The sequence below is a fragment of the Elephantulus edwardii genome, unplaced genomic scaffold, assembly GCF_000299155.1.
Source record: "Elephantulus edwardii isolate Elephantulus edwardi_28Jun2011 unplaced genomic scaffold, EleEdw1.0 scaffold00165, whole genome shotgun sequence".
Taxonomy (NCBI): Eukaryota; Metazoa; Chordata; class Mammalia; order Macroscelidea; family Macroscelididae; genus Elephantulus; species Elephantulus edwardii.
The window spans coordinates 7,646,710-7,665,793 of NW_006399915.1; the positions used below are offsets into that span (position 1 = coordinate 7,646,710).

A 19,084-nucleotide genomic window follows, 5' to 3' on the forward strand; every position below is an offset into this window, starting at 1 on the left:
GGGGAGGGGTTTGTGCGGGGAGAAGGGTGCAACAATGAATGAATGGAATCCCAAAATCTCTGTAGATGTTCATTGAAATGAAAAATAAACAACCTAAACTTTAAAAAAAAAAGAATAAATGAAAAAAAATGGGCAAAAATATGTGAGTATGCTGACAAAGGATCTTCCAAAAATGACCTTACTGAATTGCAGCACAGCAGAAAGAGGTGCAGCATAATAGGAAGACACACAGCACAGTGCCCACAGTACTGGGGGAAACACTGTTGTTTACCCACACCAAGCAGGACCCTTTAAGATTAAGCAGAAGGAAGTGGGACAGATCTAGCAGTTAGAGTGAAGCAGAGATGTCAGTTCTGGAAGGGAACAACAGGCTTCCAGGTTTCCCATTCAGGTACTTTGGGGAAAACACTGCTGTCAGGTCCTTGGCACTGCAGGCCTATAGCCAAGAAGGGAGCAGAAATATACAGGTCCTTGAATAAACATTGACATACTCTGGGCTACTATATAGTTAAAAGACCTAACAGCTACTAAGAAAAGACTAATATAATGTCAAAAAAGAAGCAGTCTGCCTCATTTATTATGGACAAATAAAATAACCCTTCTCCTAATAGAGTAGACCCAATGAATACCCCAGAGAAAGAAAATAAGAAACATGTTGATGTGGAGTTGAACAGCCACACAAGAAAATGCAAATGATGAAAGAAACAATTAAGAAAGTAAATACTCTAGAGACAATAATCCAGAATAAATATATTGATAAGGAGCAATATGAATAGCTATGGAAGAAAAGGTACAAGAACTTAAAAAATCAACATAAGACAGAAAGGGTACAGCCAACACAATACTGGAAATGCAAGAAAAGAATGAAAATGCAGTCCAGAATATTAAGACCAAAATGGTAGATGTACGTGTACAGCATGCTATTAGGACAAAAATGTAGAACTGAAAAGATGGAACACTGAGTCAGTGGGGTGAAAAAAAAGAGCTTCCCTGGAAACACACTAGGAGAAAACTTAGAGATAAGACATAAATAAAATGAAGAAAACATTAGAAGCATGTGAGATGACATCAAAATGAATAACATATATATAATGGGAAATCCAGAACAGAGGGAAAACAAGGAAATCACTAAGAAAATTATGGAAGAACTAATAGAAGAAAATGTCCCTGTTACTTTGAAGAACAGGGAAATTCACATTCATGAAGACAGTGAACACCAAAGAGACTAGACCCAAAAAGAAAAATATCAAGATATATCATAATCAAATTCTATAAATTAAAAGAATAGGATAGAATTCTAAAAGCAGCATGAAGAAAACTAAGAGTCATATCAAAGGGGAAACAATTAGATTAAGTTCTGATTTCTTGCAGAAACCATACAAGCTAGAAGACAATGGGATGGAATATCCCAATGAAAGAAAATAATTGCCAGCCAAAGATCATATACCCAGCAAAGCTCTTCATCAAATATGAAGTAGAAATTAGATCTTTTGCAGAAAAAAGGAACTTAAGAAACTTGTGAAAACAAGAACAAAACTACAAGAAATTTTAAGTAAAGTCCTTCACACTGAGATGCCAAAGGAAAGTGAACAGACCATAGTAATCAGAAGCAACAGAAAAAGAAACACAGCAAAATTAAAACCTGGCTTGACAATAATCATATTTAATGTGAATGGATTAAACACACCAATTAAGAGAAAACGAGTAGCAGAATGAATAAAAAAATAACAAAGCCCATCAATATGTTGCCTACAAGAGACACATCTAAAAACAGAAAAGAAAGACAGGCTCAAAATCAAAGGCTTGGGGGGAAAAATTAGCAAGCAAATGGCAACTTCAGAAAGCAGGAGTGGCAATACTAATCACTGATAAAATAGATTTCAGAATGATAAGCACCATGAAAGATAAGGAAGGGCATTACATATAGGTTAAAGACACAATAGATCAAAAAGACATAACCTTGGTCAATATTTATGCACCAAATGATCAACCTGTAAAATACATAAAACAATGGTTAACAGAATTGAGGAAAGAAATAGACAGACTACCACAATAATGGTAGGAGATTTCAACATACCACTATCACCAAAGGCTAGATCAACTGAAAAGAAACTCAACGAAGATGCAGATGATCTAAACTATACAATCAGCCAATTTGGCCCTGTGGATGAATTCAGGGTACTGCACATTCCTACAATTCAGATCATAATGCCATAAAAGTAGAAATTAACCAGGAGGGGGTATAACTTACAAAACCACCCATGTGGAAGCTAAATAATTCTGTGCTAGAACATGATTGGGTTATAAAAGGCATAAAGGGTGAAATTAAAATGTTCCTGGAAACAAATAAAAACAAAAATACAATATATCAAAACCTCTGGGATGCATTTAAATCATTCCACAGGGGAGCAGTTCATAGCAATAGGCCCACACATTAAAAAGAAAGAAAGAGGAAAAATCAATTATCTAATTAAATACCTTCATCATATAGAAAAAGAACAACTATATAATCTTATAGCCTCTAGGAAAAAAAAAGAAATTATAAGGACAAGAGCTGAAATCAATGAGATAGACAACAGAAGAACAATTTAAACCATCAGTAAGACCAAGAGCTGGTTTTTTAAAAGAGTCAATAAAATTGACAAACCACTGGCAAACTTAACAAAAGTGGGGAAAAAGAGAAGACACAGATAATTTGATTAAGAAATTATAGAGGTGACATTAAAACAGAACCAGATGCAATTTAATCAATAGTATCAGAAAACTGTGAAAAGCTATTCCTGATAAATTTTAAAACCTAGAGGAAATGGACAAATTCCTTGAAATTTATTCTCTACCCAGACTGACAAGAAGAGATATAGATCACTTGAACAGACCCATTACAAAATAAGAAATTGAACAGGTCATAAAAAAGATTTCCCTATAAGAAAAGTCCTGGACCAGATGGCTTCATAACTGAATTCTACCAAACACTCAGAGGGGATCTATAACCAATTAAACTTAGACTATTTCTAAAAATTGAAAAAGGAGGAACACTGTCAGAGTAATTCTAGGAACAAACATAACCCTAATACCAAAACCAGGCAAAGATAATACCAAGAAAGAAAACTACAAACCAATATTTCTCATTAATATAGATGCAGAAATCCTTAATAAAATCCTAGCTAATAGAATGCAAAAGCACATAAAAAAAATAATTCACCATGACTAAGTGGGATTCATAAGAGGTATGAAAGGATGGTTCAACATAAGAAAAACAATCAACATAATTCACCATATTATCAAAGTAAATGCAAGAACCATATGATCTTAGCAATTGATGCAGAAAAGGCATTTGACAAAATCCAGCATCCCTTCCTGATTAAGACATTCAATAAAATTGGAATAAAAGGAAATTTCCTCAAAATAGGGGAAAGTATATATGCAAAACCAAGAGACAACATTATTCTCAGCAGAAAAAGGCAAAGAATTTTCCTTGTGAATAGGGACCAGGAAAGGATGTTCACTGTCACTACTTCTATTCAATATTGTTGGAAGTTCTCGCTAGGGCAATACAACAAGAGAAGAAAAGAAAAGTCATCCAGATCAGAAAAGTAATGGTTAAACTACTGCTGTATGCAGATGATATGATAGCATACATAGAAAAACATAAAGACTCAACAATAAAAACCTCTTAGATCTAGTAGACCAATTTAGTAGAGTGGCAGGATAGACGATCAATATCCCAAAGTTAGTGGGATTCCTCTACAGGAACAAAGAGAACTCACAGAAAGAAACCAAGAAAGTAATAGCATTTAAAATAGCCAACCACAAATTGAGATACATGGGAATAAGCCTAACTAGAAATACAAAAGACCCATACAAAAAACAAAAACAAAACAAAACAAAAAAAACACAACAAAACACCACAACCCTACAGAACATTGCTGAAAGACATAATAAAAGACCTAAAGATATGGAAAAATGTGCCCTATTTTGAGTAAGAAAACTTAATATTGTGAAAATGACAATCCTACCAAAAGTAATCTACATTTTCAACACAATCCCAATACAGATACCAAACTCATTTTTCAAGGAGATCAAACAGGAAATTTTCAAGTTTATTTGGAGAAGATAAAGACCCCAGTGAAAAATAATTTTATAAAAATAATTTTGTAAAAAGCATTTGCAAGACACTTCTGAAAAACAAAAATGACGTGGGAGGCATAGCACTTCTTGACCTCAAAATGTACTACAAAATGATAATAACCAAAACTGCATGGTACTGGTACAATGACAAGTATATGGACCAGTGGAACATAATTGAGAACCCAGAAATAGACCCAGCTATTTATGGTCAACTGATATTCGACAAGGAAATAAAACCTATCAAATGGGCAAATGACAACCTCTTCAAAAAATGGTGCTGGCAAAACTGGACTGCTAACCAAAGAAAGTTGAAACAGGATCCATTTCTCACATTATACACAAAAATCAACTCGATGGATCAGAGATGTAGGAATAAAGATCAAAACCACAAAGTTCATCAGAGACAAAATGTGATCAAGCTTAGATGTCCTAGTCTATGGTAAAGAGACTTCCAAATACAACCAGAAATGCACAATCTGAAGAGGATGAAACTGATGAATGGAACCTCCTAAAGAATAAATCTCTGTGCATGTTAAAAGCATCTCCAATAGAGAGATTAAAGGCATTCTCTTTGAGAACAGGAAATAGGCAAGGATGCCCACTATCACCTCTCCTATTCAATATTGTATTAGAAGTCTCAGTGATACCAATAAGACAAGACAAAGAAATAAGAGGTATACAAATTAGCAAAGAGGAGATAAAATTATCTCTGTATGCAGATGATATGGTAGCATACTTAGAAAACCTTAATGACTCAGCAAGTAAACTACTGGACATAGTTGACCAATTCAGCAAAGTGGCAGAATATAAAATCAACACACAAAAATAAATTGGATTTCTCTACAGTGACAAAGAGAAAACAGAAATGGAGCTTAGAAAAATAATACCCTTCACAATTGCCAATCACAAGATAAAATACCTCGGAGTAAATCTAACTAGAAATATAAAGGCTCTAGTCAAAGAAAATTACAAAACATTACTATAAGAAACAAAAAGACACCTGGAGAAGTGGAAGAATATCCCTTGCTCATGGATAGTAAGACTCAATATTGTGAAAATGACAGTACTACCAAAAGCAATTTACATGTTCAATGCAATCCCAATAAAAATACCAATTCCATTCTTCAAAGAGATGGAAAAGGCAATTTCCAATTTCATTTGGAATGGAAAGAGGCCCCGAGTAAGCACATCACTCCTTAAAAAAAAAACAACAAAAAAACATAAGAGGCATCTCACTTCCTGATTTCAAATCCTACTACACTGCCATGGTGGTCAAGACAGCATGTTACTGGTACAATGACAGACACATAGATCAATGGAATAGAATTGAGAATACAGAAATCACCCCATCTACCTATGGTCAATTGATTTTTGACAAAGAGATGAATTCAGTTAAGTGGGGAAATGACAGCCTTTTTAACAAATGGTGCTGGCAAAATTGGAAAAGTATCTGCAGAAAACTCAAGCAAGATCCACACCGCACACCATACACAAAAACCAATTCAAAGTGGATTATGGACCAAGGACTATAAACGTCATTAAAGAAAAACTTGGAAGAACTCTGGAAGTCCTAATCCACAACATAAACAGTCTTCCAAGCATCCCAGAAAATTTGCAACCAGGAGAGGATAAAATAGATGAATGGGATCTTCTAAGAATCAAATCCCTATGCACATCCAAAAACTTCTCCAACAGAGTAAAAAGGGAAACCACAGACTGAGAAAAAATATTTGGATGCCTTTGAGCTGTGGTACTGGAGAAGAGTATCGAGGGTACCATGGACTGCTAGGAAAACAAACAGATTCATCCTGCAGAGGGTTAAAATGGGCGGCTCCTTGGCGGCAAGGATTCTGGGGCTTCATCTAATATACTTTGGACATGTTGTAAGGAGGTACCCGGTCCTTGGAGAGGGACATCATGCTTGGTAGGGTGGAGAGATATCACAGGAGGGGAAAGCCCTCTATGAGGTAGATTGATTCAGTGACTGGGGTAATCAGGATGGGTGTATCAGAGACAGTGCAATTGGCACAGAACAGAGCAGAGTTTTGGACTGTTGTACATAGCGTAGCTATGAGTCGCAAGTGACTTGACGGCACATAACAACAACAATGACATATCAGACAAGGGACTTATATCTAGAATTTACAAAATACTCGAGCACCACAACAAAATAAAGATAAATAACCCAATTGAAAAATGGGCACAGGACATGAACAGACACTTCACCAAGAAGACATTTAGATGGCCAACAAATACATGAAGAAATGCTCAAAATCCGTAGCTCTTAGAGAGATACAAATCAAAACAACTATGAGATATCATCTTACCCTATTAAGAACAACAAATGCTGGAGAGGTTGTGGAGAAACTGGAACCCTTATTCACTGTTGGCAGGAGTGTAAAATGATGCAACCACTATAGAAGACTGCATGGCACTTTCTCAAAGAGTTTCAAATAGAAATACCATTTGACCCAGCAATTCTTCGACTGGTAATACACCCTTAAGAAACCATAACTGCCACCGTGGCAGATATCTGCACACCCATGTTTATTGTGGCTTTGTTCACAATAGCAAAGAGTTGGTAACAACCTAAGTGCCCATCAACAAACTAGTGGATAGAGAAGCTGTGGTATATTCACACAATAGAATACTACTCTGCATTGAAAAACAATGAACTCATGCAATATTATACAAAGTAGGTGACCCTGGAGGATATTATGCTGAGTGAAATATCTCAGTCACTGAAGGATAAGTACTGCATAGTGTCACTGTTGTAGAACAGGACTGACATCAGGGTTGGGGTGATACTGAGAACAATTGGATAAATTATGTATACTGCATTGAAACAGATGAGGGAGATAACAGTTTAAAAGTGATATATGATTGAGTATTATGGTTATGACAAGAGTCCTGAATGAAGGTTGCATAGTGGAGTGTATTCAGGGCAGGAGGGGAGGGTGATTGTATACCAATGAAGGAATTTTTCTTCTCCTTTTCAAAGAGAAGAGCAAACTTGGAGGGAGGGGTGGGCAGGGAGAAAAATGCGACAATGAATGAATGGAATCCAAAATCTCTGTTAATGTTCATTAAAATTAATAAAATAAAATTTTTTAAAAGTAATCTCCAATAGAATGAAACGAAAACACTGCTGACTGGGGGGAAAAAAATTGTCAATTCCACTTCAGACCAGAGTCTACTGTCAAATGTTTACAGAATCCTATAGCACCTCCACAAGAAAAAGACTGATAACACAATTAGAAAATGAGCAAAAGACATGAGAAGACTTTTCACAGAAGATATTCAGATAGTCAACAGACACATGAAGAAATGTTCATAATCACTGGCAATAAGAGAGATGAAAATCAAAACCACAATGAGGTACCATCTCACTCCAGTAGCAGGAGCAATGTTTAACAGGACAGCAAGTAATAAATGCTGGGGAAGATGTGGCAAGATGGGAACTCTAATAAATTGCTGGTGGGATTGTAAAATGGTACAATCACTCTGGAAAGCAGTATTGCACTTCCTCAAAAAAATGGACGTAGAAGTTCTGTATGACCCAGCTATTCTACTGTTTGGAATGTACCCCAAGAAAATGAAAACTGTGGCACTTGTACACAAATGTTCACAATAGCATTATTCACCATCACAAGAAATTGGAGACAGCTCAGATGTCCAACCACAATTGAATGGATTGAGAAATTATAGTGCATACACACAATGGAATATTGTACAAAACAGAACAATGATTTTGTAAATTACTACCTATCTTGGGAGGGACTAGAGAGCATTATGCTGGGTGAACCAACTTAGTCCCTTAAGAACAAATACTGTATAAAACCATTACTGTAGAATGAATATAAGGATTCAAGGTGGGGGTGAGGGGTAAGGATGAGAGGGTGCTTGATCAAAAGGTTTCACAATTTGATTTGGGGGTTGAAATAATGGGAAAAATCTGGTATTAAAAACAATGTATTCGAACTTTGTAAATAAACGAGCATAAAATAATTTTTTTAAAAAAATGACTTTGCTAGTTAATTGTACTATTCAGCTATAACATAGAGGTGAAAATAAAACACAAAAAGGATTTATAAAAAAGGAAAATTTAGACATGTTTGTTTGAGAAAAGTAACAAGTTTCAAAACACATATTTAATAACAAATTCAATAAATGGATAAAAATTAGGAAGCAAAAAGAAAAAAATTAATTTGGTTCTAGTTTTCAAGGCTACATTATTGCAAAAATAGGATAAGTAGTAAAACATGTATGGGAATCCAAAGCAGAAAAGGGTGGAAGCAGAGGGGTGAAATGGGTAGGGGTGAAATCACAGGGTTACAGAATTTGGTGGGTGGAGGAAGCATGTAAAGGAAATAGGAAAGGTCTGGTGGGGACCTGAAAAGACTGGTAAAGGTAGGCATAGCCCAATGGTGATTACTTTTATAAGACACAATGTATGAGAATGGTATGTAACATAATAGAAATGAAGGAAAGTGTGGAGACAAAAAAAGAATATGTATTATGTTTTGGATTTGTACACTTAAAAAGGTAAACAAGACAAATTTTAAATTATATTTACCATAATAAAAAAGAGGGGGAAAGCAAAATGGAAGTTTTTGTCTTAATATATTGATATTTCTTTTCTGAAAGAGAAGAAAAAAAAAAAAAGAGTGGTTACAGACCTAGAAGACATTTAGAGGAAGTTGAGCTTAGCAAACATTTTCTGTGCAGACCCTGAAAATAGTCAGATGAGTGAGATGAGGCCCTTACTCTCAGGACCTCCTCTCTAGGAAAAAGTCAAAGTCCATGTTGTGTGACCTACTGGTCATACCAAAGATTTAAGGACAACATAGAAACTTGGGGTGATGAAGAAACTAAGACAGGTCTAAAGCAATGTTCTAAACTCAGGTTGCCATTAGAATCATCGGCAAAGTTTGTCAAATTTCACGTCTCAACTTTATGCCCCTGGCAGTCTCAGTAAGTTTACGATGGTACAGTGTTCTGACATTTTAGACTCTAAGCTGATTCTGTCTGGCTTAAAATTACTAGTTGAAAACAGCCCCGAGATAACATGGAGGGAATTAACTAAGGATGGATAAGGCGAATTTTCTGAGAATTAAAAGAAGACATTTTTATCACTGGCGGCCTACGTCATAAGGTATTTTAAGCTACTAGAACTGTTGTCAGGCAGTTTTCAGCTCTTAGCAACTTCAAGGATCACCTCAACTACTTCATGCAAAGCCATTCACTTCTCAGAGCTCACTTCTAATGACTGACGGAAATGAAGATATAAAGCTCATCTTTTCAATTCAATGAAGGAAATCTATAGGACAATTCTAGCTGCATAGCTCCCATGGGATTAAATGAAGGCGTCTGCTGGTTGAGGTTGCTGTGTAGACTTTTTTTGCTCCTTATCCTTTCCAGGTACATTTCCATGTTGGTAATATACCATTGAGTCAGAACAAACCCATAGTAGGCCTTCCAGTGGGTTTTCAGAAGCTATAAATCACACAGGAGGAGATTGTCCATCCTTCACCCACATAATAGCTGGTGGATTTGAACCACCTGCCTTTGTGTTGGCAGTACAAGGAGCTGCACTGCCAACCCAAAGGTTTGTGATTGGATGACACACAACAACAACTGCATGTAAAATATATAGATTCTAGCTACAAAATCTTTTAAGCACTTTGCTCCCATTTTAGTGCATAAGCAGCTCCATCTCTGCCGGGGGTGTTGAGAGGGCATGAGCTGATGTGGTATTAGACAAACTTGTTTAACAAAAGAATTCTGTCATAAGCACGATTTGCTGTCTCCAAACATGTGGTTGTCAAGCTGGTCCTGACTATAGTGACCCTGGGTCAGGTTTCTGAGGCTGTAAATGGTTATAGGAGGAGAATGTCTCATTTTTTCCCCTTGGAAGTGTCTAGTCAATTCTAAGCGCTGACAAGAAAGGCATTATGCTACCAATGTGTGTAAGTGATAAAAATGAGAGAGAACAAATTATGGAAATGATGACTATGTTCTAATGACTATACTGATTAGTTTTTCTAATAAGACACAAATCAAAATGACAATGGGTTATTTTACTAATTAGCACCAATAATTGAAATACTCATTTGCTGTTAATTTGTTGTTACTGTTACTTTTAGTTCTCATTTTCTTATTGAAATAGTCAACTTACAAGCATTCCTTTATCTAATCTATCTTACTCCTTAGTTTCAGAAGACTTTTCTCTCTTTATCTTCAAAGTTTAGCACTAAATGTATGGCCCATCTCATGTAAGACCTTGTTCTCAGTTGCAGAGGAGATAATTAGAATTCTTATAACCCAAATCCAAAAATACCCAGTGCTGATTAAACTTTTTGTTTGTTTCCTTTCTTTACAGGACCATCCACTCCACTAACAATTCACAGAGCTGGATGGTGCTGTACTTCCCAGTGTCTGTAGAAGTTTTTCTCCTAGATGTCCACTCTTTTCAACCACCCTATGCCTCTCAAGGGCACCATAGGACTTCCTAACTTGGAAACTCGAACATTGAAGCCCTTGATTCTTGCTTCAAAAATTTATTATTTACCAAGTTCCACTCCCATTCTGTATAATACTGCTGCCAACTCATTCATTCTCCTAAATTATTGCAATATTAAATTATTTTCCATTGCCTAAAACGAGTGATATCACCTGATTGCCAGTTACACTATGTCCAGGTTCTTCTGCTTAGCTATCAAGGACTCTTACAGTTCAGCTTTATCTCCTACCATCACAGAACAGTCCATTTCTGTTCCATTGAGATAAAATTCCTCTTTCCCTGAGCCACAGTTGTTTTGCCCATGCTACACACCTCTCCTCGCAATCTACCTGTCTGTCATTCAAAGCCCAACTTAAGAACCCCCACTCCAAAGGGCCTTCAACAACTCCAAGTCACAGAAATTTCCTCTGTCTTTGAACTACTCTATGAATTTCTCAATCGTAAGTAAAATATTCTCCAGTTATTTCACTGCATCTTCATCTTTCAACTTCCTCATTTAAATTGACTAAAATAACTGCCACATACAGATAGCACCCCTACCTTCCATCTAGTCACTGAGCTCAGTACTTTTGAAAAATTTGTTAGTAGCTTACGTATGGACATCTATAAGACACTAGAAAAGGAAGTTAGGGTTTGAATTAATGAAGACAAACCTCTGCTTTTTGAAAAATGTTTTTCATCTCGTTTATCTTTTCGCGATGTTGGTACTATCAAATAGCCTGGCCCTGTCCTGCGTTCCATCTTTTCCCCTTGGTACTGCCTGCCCCCTAGTGGAAAGTAATAAAAAATGAATTAAAATTACTCAAAGGGAAGGGGGAAAGTTCCTTTTGAAGGTAACCCATACCTAAAAAAGCATCTAGATAACTTATAATAATATAAACACAAACTCCAGAGATGTAACATATGGAGCATTTCCTTGTTGGGTTCTAAAACACTTCCAAATCTAAAATTTTAAAATAGAAATTATAACTAGGTTTTCAACTTAAGTCCTCCTCACCTCCACCCCTCTCTTTGCTCCAAGCCCTAGTAGTTGTATAAACAACTCCTGGTGGACCTGGATTCCCTGCTACAGTTGGGGCTGGACTGGTCTCTGTCTTTAATGATTAAATAGTCAACTTCACTTTACTTCCATTTTATTTCCACTTTACATTTCCATGTATATGAGTAAATAGCCAATTTAAGGTTACGCCTGAGTTTTAGCTTCACTTTGGCACTGTGGTGGAAGTAGTAAAAGCTCTTCAGTAAAAGACAATGGTTAAATATTGGTAAATTGCCTATACATATTATTAATATCAACTTGCACTTAATTATTGAGTGTGACTCTGCCACATAACAACATATATAACATTGAGAAAACAATTTTCCCTCTCTAAGCCTCCGTCTACCTTTGTAAATTATTAAAATATCTGTGGGTTGCTGTGGAAATCAACACAGGAAGAATAAGGTTAAAATTGTCCAGGAAAGTATCCACTAATAGAATATGGTTGTGGCACCTGTCTCACTATTAAGAATAACATGTGGAAGACAGAATATTTTTGCTAGAAGATAGATAATATTTTAACTAGTCACTTGTATTAGGAAAGAAGGACTTTTCTTAATTATCAAGTCATCAAGCTCAAACCAACTACACTATATCCTTGCAGCTGCTCATGTCTTCTGTAAGATAAACCCCAAAAATTCCTCACCTAGCAATTCTGACAAGCCTCTTCACTAAAGCCAGGCATTCTCTCTCCCAATAGCTCCAGACCCTCTTACATGTACTGCAGGAACCTTGATATTGAGAGTGAGTCCTTTAACTCAGAGATGATCTCCCACAGTACACAAAACTTAAGGAAAAATGCTAACAACCACAGCCACTTCACTGCCATTGTGCTACATGAAATAATCACATGGTCAAAGAAAATTACTTCTAATTAATATTACTGATGACATAGATCTAAAGAGATTATGGTTATTATTTAAAATAAAAGCAGCAGATAGACAGGAGTCTACATAACTAGAGTTGTTAGTAGTAATTCATTTTTCTTGATTGGCCTGAAAAATGGAGGATGGATGAATGAGTAAGCAGTAGAGTGGATTTTACAGACTCGTATACTATATAGGATACAAATAATAAGATGGTGATAAAGAATAAAATAAAAGTGATAAAGTCACAGAAATTTCAGAGTAGCTCCACCTCTACCTCCAGTATCTTTTACATTGCTCCCTAAGAAAGATAAAGCTGAAAGATACTTAAGACCATCATTCATTCTCTAACCCACTCTCAAAGAGAAGTCAGACTTACCAGACACTAAGGAAATAGTCACAATCAGTAGTCCCAGGACAGAAGTTCTCTGAAGCCAGAACATTTCTGCTAACTCTCTTCCTGCCCTCCTTTACTTAGCACTTTATCCCCACACAGGTGGAAAAGGGGTTGTGAGCATGGCCAAGATCTCTCTGGGGACTCCTACTCCTCTGCACTGGGTCCTCCTAGCACCTCTGCAGTTGAGAACTCCTTCCTCTTACGCCCTCTTTCCACTCAGTGTGTGATTGTCTGATTAGCAAGCTGGCACAGAAGTAGCTCTTCTCTGGAACCAACACAACAGATTTCCTGTTCAAAGCACTGCAGCAAAGCCGAGGAAATGGATTAACAGGGGTGTCTTACAGTTCATTGGTTCTCCTCGCACTCCTGCCTTGTATAGATAAACACTATACTAAGGCATTGGATGTACCCGAGAAAAACAAATGTGTCTAAATTTGGGTTAAATATTTATCAGTTTTTCACCTATGCCATTAAATTTCCCAGTCAACACCATTTTTATCACCTTTTTTCCAAGGTGAAAAGCTGTACAGCCTTAGTTACAAAATTTAGACTAAAATGTTTTTTTTCTAGAGACTTCTTGTTTCAAACTGCTGTTTATGAGAATCAACACAACCTTGCAGAAGTATCATAAGTTTATCAGTTTCTGACGCTGCTATAACAAATGTGTGATAAACTTAGCAAATTGGGGGGAAAAATGCAGACTTATTCGTGTACAGTCTTGAAGACTAGGAATCTGAAACAGATCTTACAGGCTAAAATAAAAGTCTGTGGGTTGCACTTCTCTGAAGGCTCTAGGAATTAATTCCTTGTTATTTTCAGCTTCTCCGTTCCCATTGCTTGCCTTGGCTCGTGATTGTGTTATCCCAACCTCTGCTCCATCATGAAGTTTCTGATTCTGACCTTGTTGTCCTCTCTAAAAGGATTATGTTGAACTCATGTGGCTTAGCAACAAGGTGCTGCACAGCCAGCCCAAAGCTATATGGTTTGAATCAACTAGATACTCTGTGGCAGAAAGATGGGTAAGCTCTTCCTATGTAATTCACTGCCTCAGAAAACCTGTGGGAGGATGAGCTATGAGTCAATTTGACTTGTACATAACAACCATAATGATTGTTCTTAGTCAATGTCAGATGGATCTTGGCTGAAGGCAGAGAACCAGAGGAATGTCTAATTGTGTTTCATTGACTATGCAGAGGCTTTTGGCTGTGTGGATCACAACAAACTGTGGCTAACTCTGAAGAGATGGGAAACCCAGAACCTTGTTTGTGCTTATGTGAAAGTTATACTTGGACCAGGAGGCAGTCATCAGCAAAGAGCAAGGAAAACATTTCATAGTTCAAATGTATATGCCAGGGATACATCCTATCTCCATACCTTTTTAATCTATATGTGGAACTGATCATCCAGGAGGCTGGGCTCTATGAGGAAGGACATGGCTTCAGGATTGGAGGAAGACTCATCAATGGCTTGCATTATACAGATGACACAACTTTGCTTGCTGAAACTGAGGAGGATCTGTGGCATTTGCTGGAGAAGGTCAAGGACTGCAGGCTTCAATATAGGTTGAAGGTCAACATCAAGAAAACAAAGATTCTTACCACTGGACCAATTGGCACCATCATGATAAACGGTGAAGAGATAAGTATTCTTAACAGATTCAATTTGCTTGGCTCCACAGTCAACACTCTTGGTACCAGCAACCAAGAAATCAAAAGATTAATTGCATTGGGAAAATCTGCTGTCAGTAACCTCTCCTGAGTACTGAAGAGTAATGATGTCAGTCTAGAGACTAAGGTGCACCTGATCCAGTACATGGTCTTCACAATTACCTGCTGCTATGCATCAGAGAACTGGACAATGACTAAAGATGATAAAAAAATTGATGCCTTTGAGATATGGTATTGGATAAGTGTACTGAATATACCATGAACTGCTAGGAGAACAAATAGGTTTGTCCTGGAGAGGCTGCTCCTTGGAGACAAGGATTCTGAAGCTTCATCTGACATACTTTGGACATGTTGCAAGGAGGGACCAGTCCTTGGAGAGGGACATTATACTTAGAAGGGTGGAGGGACAGCATAAGAGAGGAAGACCCTTGATGAGATGGACTGACTCAGCAACTGGGGTAAAGAGGTAGGCGTGTCAGAGACAATGAGTTTGGCTCAAGATAGAGCAGGTTTCAGAGCTGTTGTACTTAGAGTCACTATGAATTGCAAGTGACTCAACAGTACATAACAACAAGAAGAAGCAAAGAATTTCAAGGATCTTACATTCTCTCAAAGGTATCCAGAGTCCTTATTCAGCTTTTACACTCCTGAAAATGTATGCGCTTCTGTTATTAAGGTATTAAAATCTCCCCAGCAATTTTAGCACTGACCTGTCCTACAGAACTCTAGTGGTACAGACCATAACAAGCTGCCTTGCTAACCCAAAGCTAGTTCAGCTCCAGCAATTCAAATCCACTAGTTTTTCTGCAAAAGAAAAGCAGGCAGTCCCTTCCCATTGATATTTATAGTCTCAAAAACCTCATAGAGGGTCATTATGAGTCAGAACCGACTCAATAGCAGTGAGTTTTTTAAGTGAGTTTGTACTGTAGAGGTAAAATAAATGATCAAGCCACAACAGTCTACCATTCAGCAAAGTTCCTAAGTACCCCTTGACACAATGATTAGAGATTCTAATCTAATTAATTATAGTAGAAGTTATTGTTGTTGTTATTGTCTTGTCCAGCACCACAGCTCAAAGGCATCAATTCTCCTTTTATCATCGCTAGTCATTGTCCAGTTTTCTGAGGCATTGCAAGTAATTGCAAAGACCATATAGCCTGTATCAGGTGCATGTTAGTTTCCAGAATAATGTCGTTGCTCTTCAGTACTTTGGAGAGATCTCTGACAGCAGAATTTCCCAATACAATTAATTAGTCTTTTAATCTCCTGGCTGCTGGTACCAATAGTGTTGATTGTTACTCATTCTTTTAAAAGACATGTTACTGCTGATAATAAGAGTATTGATTGTTACTCATTCTTTTTAAATACATTTAAAGATTATGCAAGGAGCAAAAATTTAAAAACTATGTTTGAAAATAAAATATGTGTATAATATCAAACTAATACAAAACATAGAGCAGAGAAATTACTAACCACATTTTATAGTTTGCTAAGTATAAATTCTGAGCCTCACTAACCACATCAATAGTAAATAACATTTGTCAAGCCAGGCCTTATTCTAAGCACTTTATAAATATGTATATTTTTAAATATCACATCATTTAACACTTTCAATAATTCTATGAACTCAAAGTTATTCTCATTTTACAGCCAAAGTAACTGATGCTTAAAAGCTTAAGAAAATTAGTCAAATTTTTATAGGTAATAAGTTGGGAGTAAGGATTCAAGTCCATTAAATCTTATTTTAAAATCTAGTTTTTTTGTTATTGGCTAGTCTTTACCTACCTACCTACCTACCCACTTTTTAACTCTATTTTTCTCCAGTATATCTCTCACCTTTACACTTTCCTAAATGTGTTTATCTTTTCATCTATTCTCTTTTTTAATCATCATTACAATTTCATAGTTTTGTCTATTTTGTTCAAGTAAACAAACCCTCTATTCTTGTCTCTAAGTATTTATTTACATGAAAGTCACTCTCTGCTGCCCTCTGGACATAATTTGGTGAAATCAAGGCTAAGGTTTTCTCAAATTTATTTAGCAAGTACTGGTAGCCTAGTGGCAAGAAGCTTCACTGCAATTTTGAAGGCATGGGGTTAAAATCCACCAGTTGCTCCGCAGGAGAAGGCTAGGCAATTTCCTCCTGTGCCATCAAGTGCCTCTGAAAACCCACCAGAGGGTCAGCTATGGCTTGGCTCTGACTCAATGGTACACAATAACAACATCAGCTACCTATAAAGTTTGATTGTGGGAAACCTTTAATAAAGACACAGCAAAAGCTTCATATAGCACTGGAAAATTATTAAGTAAAAGATACAAGGAAGCAATCAGCTGTATTATAAGGAAATGGCCAGATGTTCCCACAAGAGAAACTGTTTACTGTTCTCAGTACAAAAACAGCCTTGAACATTCTTTGAGCCCTAGGGCTAAATGAGGGTATGAAAAGCAAACTGTATTGTCAGCCGTGGGGCTGGATTGTTTTTTTGTTCCCCGTAAAAGGAAGATAAAAGGACAGAAGAGAATAAACTCGGGGCTGCAGTATTCACTGTATGCCCTCCCAACTCTTTCTCTTGTCTCTATCATTATTTTCTTAATCCTCACTCCTCACTTCAGGGACTGTTTAATTGGTGACGGCAGGCTCCATCATTTGATCACAAAGTTTACTAATGAGCATGCCTTAAAAACCCATGCTTTAATTACAGTTTTTAGACACTACAGCTCTGGTGGCCTAGGGATAAAAAGCTGCATTGGGATCCCAAAGGCATGTGATTTGAATCAAGCAGTTGTTCCATGGGAGAAAAATGAGGAATCTTCTTCAGTGTGATTCACTGCCTCCAAAAATATGCTAGACAATCAGCTATGAGTCAGTTCCAACTTGATAGCACACAGCAAAAACAATGCATCAGCTATTCTACAGGAGAAAGATGGGCAATCTTTCAGACTCTGAAAAAAATTGCAGCTTCTGAAAATCTGCTTCAGGGTCAGCTATGAGTCAATGACTCAATGACACATAAAATAAAAAGAAATTGATGTGTAAGTATAGATAGTACATTGTCATTGTTTTTACATGCCATCAAGTTATTTGTGACCCATAGTGACCCTATGTACAACAAACACCTCTGAATCCTGCCCTGTCTTGAGCCAATCTCACTGACTCTGACACATCTACCCTCATTTCCTCAGTTACTGTATCAATCCATCTCATCTGGGTCATCCTCTCCTGTGCTGTCTCTCCACCCTTCCAAGCATGACATCCTTTTCCAAGGACTGGTCTCTCCTGGCCATGTACCCAAAGTATGTGAGAGAGCTTAAAAATCCTAGCCTTCAAGGAGAAACTTCGTTTTACCCTCTCCAAGACAGACCTATTTGTTTTCTTGGCAGTCCATTTTATGTTCAAGATTCTCTTCCAGCACCTCAACTCAAAGACATTGGTTCTTCTTCTGTCATCCTTGTCATTGTCCAGTTCTCTGATGCACAGCAAGTAATTGAACACATTAATAAATAAGATAAATAAATCTTAGAGAAAGTGAAGGTAAAAAAAATTGTCACTATTTAAAGTGAAAAGGAAGCTCACAGATTGGGTAAAAGTATTTGGCAGTGAAAATTCTAATAAGAAACTCATAATTAAAAATTATTGAATACTTCATATCAAGAAGAAAAAGACAAACAGCTCAAACACAAAATGGGGAGAAGAGATGAATAGAAACTTCACTAAAGAAGATTGGATGGCAAACACATGAAAAAATACTTAAAATCAATAACCATCAGAGAGGAACAAATCAAAACAAAAGTGAGATGTAATCTCACCCGAACAACAAAAGGAAAGTTCAACAGGGCAGCAGAAAACAAATGCTAGAAAGGTTGTGGAGAATGGTGAGTCCCCATACTGCCAGGTGGGTATGTAAATAGTACAACTGCCATAGAAAGCAGTCTGGCGCTTCCTCAAAAAGTTGGAAATAGAAAAACCATTTGATCCAGCTATCCCATTACTGGGAATTAACCTCAGAGAAATCAGAGCTGTAATGTAAACAGATGTATGTATGCACACCCATGTTTACTACAGCATTTTATACACAATAGCAAAGAGATGAAAGCCACTCACATGTCCATAACAAACAAATGGATAGAGAAACTATGGTACATTCATACAATTAATACTAGGCAGCATTGAAAAACTAAGGACTCCTGAAACACTACATAATATGATGAGTCTGAATGACATTATGCCAAGAAAATTTTCTCAGTCACAGTCACCAAAGGGCAAATGCCACATAAATCTACTGTTGCAATAATACAATCAGTATAGGATAGGGGGAAGGGTGGGGCAAGAATAGATAAATAAGGAACACTGCACTGGAATGAATGAAAAGAAGAATAGTTTGAAAGGAAAGGATGATTACAAGTGATGTGTATGCCAAGCAACAGTGTGGAATAGGACAAACCTTTGTTGTTGTTGTTGTTGTT

The 19,084-nt window shown here is 36.9% G+C and overlaps 2 protein-coding genes across 2 annotated transcripts in view; one reads left to right on the forward strand and one right to left on the reverse strand.

Annotated features, from left to right (window-relative positions):
• LOC102870723 (cell surface glycoprotein CD200 receptor 1-like) overlaps positions 1 to 12,999 on the reverse strand; it is a 67,893-nt gene extending 54,894 nt beyond the window's left edge. Inside the window, exons 1-2 of the mRNA XM_006895364.1 lie at positions 12,936 to 12,999; positions 11,305 to 11,418 (exon numbers count right to left, since the gene is read on the reverse strand). Of these exons, the coding sequence (XP_006895426.1) occupies positions 11,305 to 11,418; positions 12,936 to 12,999 (178 nt within the window). The remainder of the gene's footprint in view (positions 1 to 11,304; positions 11,419 to 12,935) is intronic.
• Positions 13,000 to 13,072: 73 nt separating this feature from the next.
• Positions 13,073 to 19,084, forward strand: part of GTPBP8 (GTP-binding protein 8 (putative)) — a 68,269-nt gene continuing 62,257 nt past the window's right edge. The window contains exon 1 of the mRNA XM_006895365.1: positions 13,073 to 13,172. Coding sequence (XP_006895427.1) covers positions 13,073 to 13,172 — 100 coding nt within the window. The remainder of the gene's footprint in view (positions 13,173 to 19,084) is intronic.